We start from the raw sequence: 9,580 nt of genomic DNA, 5'->3' as shown, positions 1-9,580 counted from the left end.
ACCTCCCCCTGTTTAAGTTAAACCCCTTTCCCCTTGCCCTACCACTACAGTCCCTAATGAAGAGTCCCTCCCCAGCATCCTTGTAGGCCCCCTTCAGATATTGGAAGGCTGCTATGAGGTATCCATGCAGTCTTCTCTTTTCCAGACTGAACAGCCCCAACTTTCTCAGCCTGTCTTCGTAAGGGAGGTGCTCCAGTCCTCTTATCATCCTTGTGGCCCTCCTCTGGACTTGCTCCAACAGCTCCATGTCTTTTTTTATGCTGAGGACACCAGAACTGTACACAATACTCCAAGTGAGGTCTCACAAGAGCAGAGTAGAGGGGCAGGATCACCTCCTTTGACCTGCTGATCACACTTCTTTTGATGCAGCCCAGGATATGGTTGGCTTTCTGTGCTGCAAGCACACACTGAAGCCGGCTTACGTCAAGCTTCTCATCCACCACCACCCCCAAGTCCTTCTCCGCAGGGCTGCTCTGAATCTCTTCTCTGCCCAGCCTGTAGCTGTGCCTGGGGTTGTGCTGACCCAGGTGTAGGACCTTGCTCTTGGCTTGGTTAAACTTCGTAAGGTTGACGTCGGCCCACCTCACAAGCACATCAAGGTCCCTCTGGATGGCATCCCTTCCCTCCAGCGTATCAACCGAGCCACACAGCTTGGTGTCGTCAGCAAACTTGCTGAGGGTGCACTCAATCCCACTGTCCATGTCACTGACAAACATATTGAACAAGATGGGTCCCAACACCAATCCCTGAGGGACACCACTCGTTACTGGTCTCCAGCTGGACATTGAACCGTTTACCGCAACTCTGTGTGGCTATCCAGCCAGTTCTTTATCCACTGAGTGGTCCATCTATCAAATTGATGTCTCCAATTTAGAGACAAAAAAACGCCATCTAAGTAGTGCCTTGCATTCCCCAGAACTAACCACGGTCTATAACCTCTTGATTTAAATAACATAGTTATGTGGTTACTTAGCCTGGGGTGTGTAAGTCTACACATACTATTCTCAGTACGTAAACAGTCACATGAATGAGTCCACTTCCCCCCACACACACTCTATTGGTCTTATTTAGTGTTCTCTCTCTCTCTCTCTCCATTGTTTATGTGCTGATAATTTATGTGAAATTTTTCTTGTTAAGATCAAATGAAAACAGAATGGATAGCAGTAATCTGGCAGTGATTTTTGCTCCCAATCTCTTGCACTCGAATGAAAATGAAAAGATGTCAGCCAGTACAGGAAAAAAAATTCGCTTGCAAGCTGGTGTTGTGCAAACACTTATTGACCACGCAGCAGAAATTGGTAAGATGATAAATGTTTATCAAAATGTTGTTTGACATACTTGTTTACAGCTTTTCAACTTCTAAAATAGCTTAAAAAAAAATATTTCTCAACTAATTCAGGACAAGTACCAGAATTCATCTTGGAAAAGATTCCTGCAATGTTAGGTGTTGATGCCTTTCAATCTACTCCCTCACTGTGGGGCCATGAAGACGGTGAAAATGAATCTCCTAATGAATGCAAGAAGAGGAGGCACCAAAGTGTTGGGGGTAGGTTTATTGTCTGAAAATTTCAGCAACTAAAATAGAATTGTTTTGAAACTTGAGGTTTGATGATCCTAAGCACATGCTGCTTCCACAAGCAGAGTAGAGGCTTGTGAAATTTGTTTGGTTTGATTTGAAAATCTATACAAGACCTCAGTAATCTTTACTGTATGTTAACTTCAAGTTTATTCTGGTGCGTCTGTTGTCTAACAAGGACGCTATTTTGCTTGTGTTCAGATTTGCGAAGCCAGATTCATGTTCTGGCTTTTTGTGGAGTCCAGATCCTGTTGCAGAATACCAATAAAGATTTTTTTTTTTCTTGCTAGTTTTGAAATTATACTTGGAAACTTAAATATTTATACTTTAAGTCAGACCATGAGAAGGCAAGGATATAAATGGCATGCGTGTTTTAAATTAGGATAACTAATTTGTGTTTTGAAGCATAACTATCAATTGGATATTGATACTGTGTTCTCTGATATGGATCTGTATGGTTTCATTTGGGGTTCTGTTTTTTTGGTGTGGGTTTTTTGGTTTTTCAGTTTAGCTATTCAGTAGTTTCTTTCTTTTGCCAAATATGGCCGATCAAACGGTATGTTCTCTGTTCTGCATTTTCTTTGAAGAAGTACTATGGAACACATATTCTTGACTTCAAATCCACTATAACACTGATCTTGTATGTATTGTTATAAAATATCAGTATGTATTTAGCTCATGTGCCTGGAATATTAAACATGACAGTTATTGAAATTAAGGTTTTATTATTGTATATATGGAATATTAAACATGACAGTAATTAAATTAAAGTTTTGTTATTGTATATATTTAGCCAAGGCTGCTATTTCCCCTCCTCTCCCCCCCTTGTCTGTGTGTGTGTAATAGGCTTTTCCACTCTGAAGAAGGGACATCATCCTGGAGTTGCAAAGCTATGAATATTTGTGAATGTTAAAATTTTGAGGAGAAGCAGTTAGAATCTGTTAATTCTGTGGAATAGGTTCTGGTAGTAGGCAGCTTCTACTCTTTCTCCAGATGTAGTAAAACATAGTAGCGTTACACTTTACTTTTTCACAGCTGAGTTTTTAAACTGCCTGATAGCTACTAGACACCATAAAGAAAGACCACGGGCTTGTTTGCTAAGATTTGCTATGAGCTAGGACTGCAGGTTGCAATACCACTTAATAAAAATACTTCTATTTTATACTTTTAAAAGCAGGGTAGACATAAAACTTCATGCTGGGTAAAATACTCTGCTGGGTTTAATTTTGCCTTCAAAAAAAAAACAACTCCCCAAAACAAAAACACAGTTCACAAAAAAGTTGTATGTTACTTTCATACTTCTGTTTGGGCCTAACACCAAAGCTCTAAGAGCTTTTCGGCTTCAAGATGACTGTCTAGTAAAGTAAGAAAGTTGCTGAGACTTTGAGGAAGACTTGAATGGATACCTGCTGGGTTTGGCTACAAGAAATCACAAGGCATATAATTTTATAATGACCAGTAGAATTTTTTACAAGAAACTTCCATCATACGTGCATGATTTTTGTTTGTTTTGTTTTTGTTTTTTTTTTTCTTAAGGAAAACAGAAGTTGGGGCTGTTCAGCCTGGAGAAGAGAAGGCTGCATGGAGACCTTATAGCAGCCTTCCAGTATCTGAAGGGGGCCTACAAGGATGCTGGGGAGGGACTCTTCGTTAGGGACTGTAGTGGTAGGACAAGGGATAATGGCTTTAAACTTAAACAGGGAACGTTTAGATTAGATATAAGGAAGAAGTTCTTCACAGTGAGGGTAGTGAGACACTGGAATGGGTTGCCCAAGGAAGTTGTGAATGCTTCAACCCTGGAGGCATTTAAGGCCAGGCTGGACAGAGCCTTGGGCAACATAGTTTAGTGTGTGGAGTCCCTGCTCATGGCAGGGGGTTGGAACTAGATGATCTTAAGGTCCTTTCCAACCCTAACTATTCTATGATAGTTTTCTTATGTAAAACAAGCATTAAAACTGATTTGCTTTTCTCACTGAAAGAATACAAGTTAAACTTGAGTTGAAAATAGAGCAAGACAAACTTTGTATTTAAATTTGATTCCTCGGTGTGTCTTGCATTTCAGATATTGTTAGTGGAGCATTGAATAAATTTAAATCTAACAGAACACCTTCCACTACACCGCAACAAGACAGCAGCGGTAGGTATTGGTGTATTTGTACTAAATAAAGCCTATGCAGTATCTTCTGGATTTGTCAACTATATTCTACAATTTTATTTTTTTTTTAACTGAAGAACTAGAACTTAGTTGAAGATAAGTGATTATGTTTAAGTAGTTTAAATCTTTGAATAGAGATACATATTTATTGAGGATACTACATTTACTGTAGTTCTTGGAGCAGCTACAATCATTGCAGCAGTGGGTGCACAGTTCTAGAATTACAGAACTGAACTTGCGCTTTTCATCTAATGCACGCTAAGACGGTAGTGCAGCATTTTATCATTTTAGGAATTTGCCAGGACTGATATTCTTTCACTTCTAATCTTTCTTAAACTTACATAAGATACCTAATATAATATGTACTTTTTTTTCCCCCTCCTTATACCTGTATTATGTTGTTAATGTGTAGGTTTGGATTTTCCTTGCTGGTACTCTACTTTGCAACAAAACAACAAAATAAAAACAACCCCTAAGCTATACTGATTGCTTTGCCTGTTCAAAATGCATGCACTTTGGCTGAGCTTTTACAGTAATACTCTTTCAGAGTTAAAAAACAAACAAAACAAACCCGTTTATATTCTAGTAAGCTCTCAACATTTTAAGTTGTTATTGCAAATTTGGGTGTTTTTTTTTTAATTTCAGTCCTTTCGTCCGTGACTCCGCTGGTTCTTACTCCAAGTACCAAACGTAAACTTCCAGCTGATTGCTCTCAGGGCTTGTCCAGCAAGAAGAGACGATCTTTAAAGCATAGTTTTGCTTTTGAGTTGTTACCAAGTAGTATTTTCACCAGCAGCTCAACACCAGCGTCAGGTACAGTGCCTTTACTTCTTCTGTGCTGCTTGAAGAGGTTGCTTATGGCTTTTAAATGTACTGCCTTTTATTCTTGTTAGGCAGTCATTGATAAACTTCACTTAACAGTGCTCTTTGCACTACTTCGCTGTCTTAGTGAATAGTCTGTGTTTATGTTCATCACTGACTGTTATGTTACATGGATTGAGCATAAGTGAAATCTGTTTCTTATTTTATGTTTTATTAGTCCTTCAAATCTGCCATCCTCATGCCCTTTTATTTTTTTCAGTCCCTCTGTGTCACCTAGGTTATACTTGTGTTTATGTCTTAGCACACAAATCCATGAAGACTGCCTATGCTTCCAATCTTTTGAAAGTTGTACTCTTCTCTCTCCTAAATACTTAAATAGCTGGCTCTAAGTGAAATGTAATTGATGCCATTATAAAAGTTTTTCTTGAATCCAATCACCTCTCGTTTTCTCTAGATCCTAAAAACCCTCAATCTATAGGGGAAAAAAAATACTTTGGACAATGCTTTAATACCACTTCATTCTACTAGAGTGCTTCCAAGTATCAGGCTCTTCTGCAAATCTTGTTTTATTCTTGTTTGATTCTTGAATGTGATGCCAACTGAAGTCAGAATAAAAAGAAATTTCTGGATTGGCTATGTTTGATTTGCCTGAAGATCAGGGTTTGTTTTAACTCAGTTGAGAATTGCTTTGCTTTATTAAACCATTTCATGCTCACCATGAAATTCTTATTTCTATGGATAAGCAAACTAAATCAATGACACTTCCTAAAGAGAGAAGTAGTGCATCTGTTTCACAAAAAAACGTTTAGTAGAATAGCAACTCTTTCATTTGTTGTTTCTTTAACTGTTCTAGCTAGGTATGTAAAAAAAGCACACTGCAAATAATAAGACTGAATCTAATTTTTCTTATTAAGCTCTTAAGTTTGAGGAACTTAGGAGGATGAGTTTGAGGATCTGATGATAGCAGTGTGGAAATATAATGGAGGTAGTAATATCAGTAGCATGCAATTGATTACAATCCAGCTGCTTCTATGGATGCTACAAGCAACAGCTTTGTTTAATATTAAAGAAAAGTGGAAGTCAAAATAATTTCAAGCCAGCACTCCACAAAACAAACAAACAAATCTGTGCTGTTTAAAAACTTATTCCTTATTGTATTAACTGTTAAGTCTTTATCTGAAAAAAAAAAAAAAGTGACTATTTTAAGATCATGTAAATATGGTTTTGTTCCTGTAGTTCATTTTGAAGCAAGCCCTTGTGTGTGTCTTGAGTCATCACAAACCTCACTGTCTCCTTCAACTGCTGGTGAAAATCATTTGTCTAGTACAGGGAACAGAAGAAGTAAAAGACATGCAAGCAAAAAATTATACAGGTAATTTGCTTTAACTCTCAAACTAAAGATAAATTGTAAAGGTAAGTCTAGAGCCCTTGATTAATGATGTGTAAAATCTCAATCTTGTTTGGTGTTCAAAACATACCAAATTTTTGTAATATCTTAAAATCACCAGATCTTCTAATGTGGCAAAATGGAGCTCAAAACAAAAGATCTGGTAAAGTATCCTTTTGTGCCTATTAGAAAAGCCTGGCAAGAAGGCAATAGAAGAGGTAGAACTAGAGGAAATAGCCATAAATAAGTGTCAGTATGTTTTCATTGCCCTTCTAAAGAGTTAGTGTCACTTCTTCTCCTCTGTCTTCCCAGGGCTGAATCAGGAAAGACAGGTTGTTTTTCTCCAAAGATTAGCCGAAAAGAAATGGTTCGTAGGTCGTTACGCTTGAAGTTTGGTTTGGGAAAAAGCAACAGGGAAATGGTAAGTATTCTGCTTCTAACCTAGTTGTCTTGTTACTGTGCAAATTTTAATCCCAAGTTTTGGGCACTGCAGTTTCAGTATCAGGAAGGACCTGCTATCAAGGACAAGAAACTCTAGGTTTAGTTTCATAGTGGTAACTGCTCAGCTTGTTCTGGGTTTGGCTAGGGGAGGGGAGACATTGGACAGCTGACCTTGAGCCGACCAAGGAACTGTTCGATAATGGTGTCGTGCTCGCCAATAAAACTGGGATGGGGGGAGTTTTGGTAAAGTAGCCACTACTCAGGGTTTGGTGGGCATTGGTCTAAATGTCATGAGTGACTGCTTTTGTGTCACTTGTGGATTTTGTAGTTTGGGGGGTTTTTTGTTTGGTGGGGGTCTTTTTGGGAGGTAGGGATGGTTTTGTTTCCCCTGCCCCTTTTGCCTTTCCAATTTTCTCCATCATACTGCTGGAGAGTGGAGGGAATGAGCAAGTGGCTGAATGGGAAATTACTAGCTGGGATTGATTTGACACACTTGTGATCAGTTGGTCTCAGTTTCTGAAATTCTAATATTGCAGAGCCTATGCATAGAATCACTATGTTCAGAGTGTAGTTAAGCCTACCTGACTGCAGGTGGGTTGTTCCCTACCCAGGTCTACAGAGAATCAAGGGAAGATGAAGTGTAGCCAAGAAAAGGCTGCTATGGCTGATTTACATAGCCTTTTCCTTGAAAGTTCCTCTGTAAATGAGATTCCAAATTACAAGTTTATATGAAAGTAATGAATGCCTTTTGTTCAAGAATATTGTATCAGGATGTGCAGTTGGTAATAGATCTGAAAATATTGGAAGGCGTCTTGCAAGTCAACAAGGTTTGGAAAGCAGAACTGAATTTGCGAAAAAAGATGTGCTCTTCAGCCCGTGTGTCAGTGAAAAATTCCCTAAGAAAGGTAAGCATCTAACAGAATGTGTTAGATGGGGAAAACTTTTTTTCTCCCCTCTCTCTCCCAGAAGTAACTTTATGAATAAAAGTTAATGGCTTCTGGAGAAAAATAATCAGTTTAGGACAAGCTTGTGTTTCTAGTGTATTTAGTAGTTCTCTTGTTAAGCAAGATGAGATATGTGATTTCAGTTCTTAATATTACAATCTTTTTTTTTTTTTCTGCATCTCCGAAACTTAAAGGAGCAATAGCATCTTTAAATTCAGTGCTGCTTTGATAATTCAGGTTTTCCAGCAAGAATTTTGCCTATAATCATTACAATATTACAATCATGAGATAGTATTCTTAAACACTATGATATTTATTTTAAGGTTCAAAGACTGTGAGCAAGTCAGAAGAAAACTTGCTAACTCCAAAATGTCACAATAAAGTAGTTCATCGAATGTCATGGAATAGTCCTACTGTTGCAGATTCTCAGTTGATCAGCCAAAATGAGGGGATTCTGCCAGGACACCCTAAAACGGGAATCAGTTCTTCAGAATCTGTTTTGATATTTGGAAAGCCACCAGTAATTCCAGGTGAATTCAAATCCACAGCTGCAAGCAAACAAGACAACAGCTTGCAACTTTGTGAAGAGGAAAGTAATCTGACTGCAGAAACATTGCTGAAAGTTAAGCAAGCTTTCTCTGCATCTGGAAGTAATCTTCACAATTTGAGAGGTGATACAAAGTCTTCCTTTTCAGATGTAGCAGATGAAACATTAAAGGAAACCTTGTGTGTCAGTGGGATCAGTCCAAAGAAAGAATTGTTAGCTGAAGAAGTTTCTCAACATCTAGCAAATACAAAATCCAGAGAGCTGTCATACCAATTTAATCAATCTTATGCTGTTGATAAACAGCAATCAAAAAAAGATGAAATTAAACTTTTGGAGAAAAAAAACTTCAAAACTTCTATTGAGATTGAACTTCAGGCCCTGAAGCCAGATATAAAAAATGTAACAGAACTTCCGCAAGTACTTGCCAGGGAACATAAGCTGGCTGTTCAGAACAGTTCATCAAAAGATGACTTAAACAAATTAGATACCTTTGGAAGAAAAGAGGAAATAGAATTAACGCACTCACAAACAGCTGAAAACTCTATGGTAAAATGCTGTAATGTGGAAGAAGGTACTGCTAAACTTCCTGTGGCTGGACAGCTTCCTACTTCACAGTTGCCCAAATCCCAAAATGAAGTTGGCAAACAATACTTGCAAGCTGAAAATTCTGATAAAACTTTAACTAAACCATCAATTGTTTCTGACCATGGAAAGGTTTCTGACCACATACAATGGTTTAACAAGCTTTCATTAAATGATCTGAGTTCTGTAAGCAAAACTAAACCACCTCTTAAGTTTCAACGTACTCCTGTTAGACAGTCTGTAAGAAGAATTAATTCCTTATTGGAGGCTAACAGACGATCTGTAAGCACTCAGCTTCTTAAAGTGAGTGATGTTGGTTCACCACTTGTTAAATCTTTGAGCTATGATTCTGCACTATTGTCCTGCACAGACAAGCCCTCAAAAAGTTCTGTGGCTTTGCCACTCAGGAGTGAAAGTACATATGACCAAGTTTGTGTATCTCATAAGCAGCTAGACTTACCATCCAAATCATGTGTCAGGCTGTTAAATCCGTCAGACAAACCTGATGTTTCTGTCAGAACTGCTGGAATCCACGAACAGAAAGTGACTGTTCATTCATCAAAGTCTGTTCTAGAAGATCTAACCAATCACAAAATGGTGAAATCCAATTTAAAAGTTAATGTAAATATAAATATTCCAGAAAAATCTACAATTGGAAGAGGTGCTCCGGGAAAAGAAAGAGTTTGTTATAGAGGCTCTCCAAAGAATCCAATATCTAAAGTGAAACTGCTACCAGCTGCGAAACCTGTAGACTTATAAGATCAAATACGATGGTTAATTTGCCTTATTGTAACTTGGTTAACTTTTGGAAAATCTAAATTTGTATGATTATTGTTTTAGCTCTATTTGTATCTTATTTTTTTAACTGTATGAGTCATAAACTTGTACAAATAACAGTTGATGTTTTCTTCATTTACTGAAACTTTTGCAAATGTTAGTTCACCCAAATGAAATTGACATCTAAACCAAAAATAACTTGGTTTTACAAATGTTTTTGTTAGATCCCTTACTTGATTATCTCAGCTTCTGAAAACATGCTGCATCTCCCAGAATTTTTTCAATATTTAGACTAAGTACCAAGTTAAAAAATTTCTGACATTTAAAACAAAGCTAACAGACATGAAAG

The 9,580-nt window shown here is 37.8% G+C and overlaps 1 protein-coding gene across 1 annotated transcript in view; it reads left to right on the top strand.

Annotated features, from left to right (window-relative positions):
* The window catches only part of ARHGAP11A (Rho GTPase activating protein 11A), a 10,976-nt gene extending 1,763 nt beyond the window's left edge, over positions 1 to 9,213 (top strand). Inside the window, exons 4-11 of the mRNA XM_010015769.1 lie at positions 1,138 to 1,298; positions 1,400 to 1,546; positions 3,639 to 3,713; positions 4,377 to 4,544; positions 5,790 to 5,925; positions 6,253 to 6,361; positions 7,139 to 7,286; positions 7,649 to 9,213. Of these exons, the coding sequence (XP_010014071.1) occupies positions 1,138 to 1,298; positions 1,400 to 1,546; positions 3,639 to 3,713; positions 4,377 to 4,544; positions 5,790 to 5,925; positions 6,253 to 6,361; positions 7,139 to 7,286; positions 7,649 to 9,213 (2,509 nt within the window). The remainder of the gene's footprint in view (positions 1 to 1,137; positions 1,299 to 1,399; positions 1,547 to 3,638; positions 3,714 to 4,376; positions 4,545 to 5,789; positions 5,926 to 6,252; positions 6,362 to 7,138; positions 7,287 to 7,648) is intronic.
* The last annotated feature ends 367 nt before the right edge of the window (positions 9,214 to 9,580 follow it).

Source organism: Nestor notabilis, unplaced genomic scaffold, assembly GCF_000696875.1.
Source record: "Nestor notabilis isolate BGI_N333 unplaced genomic scaffold, ASM69687v1 scaffold30915, whole genome shotgun sequence".
In the NCBI taxonomy this organism is placed as follows: domain Eukaryota; kingdom Metazoa; phylum Chordata; class Aves; order Psittaciformes; family Psittacidae; genus Nestor; species Nestor notabilis.
Note: the sequence above shows the minus strand (reverse complement) of the source record. Positions and strands in the feature narration are given on the sequence as shown.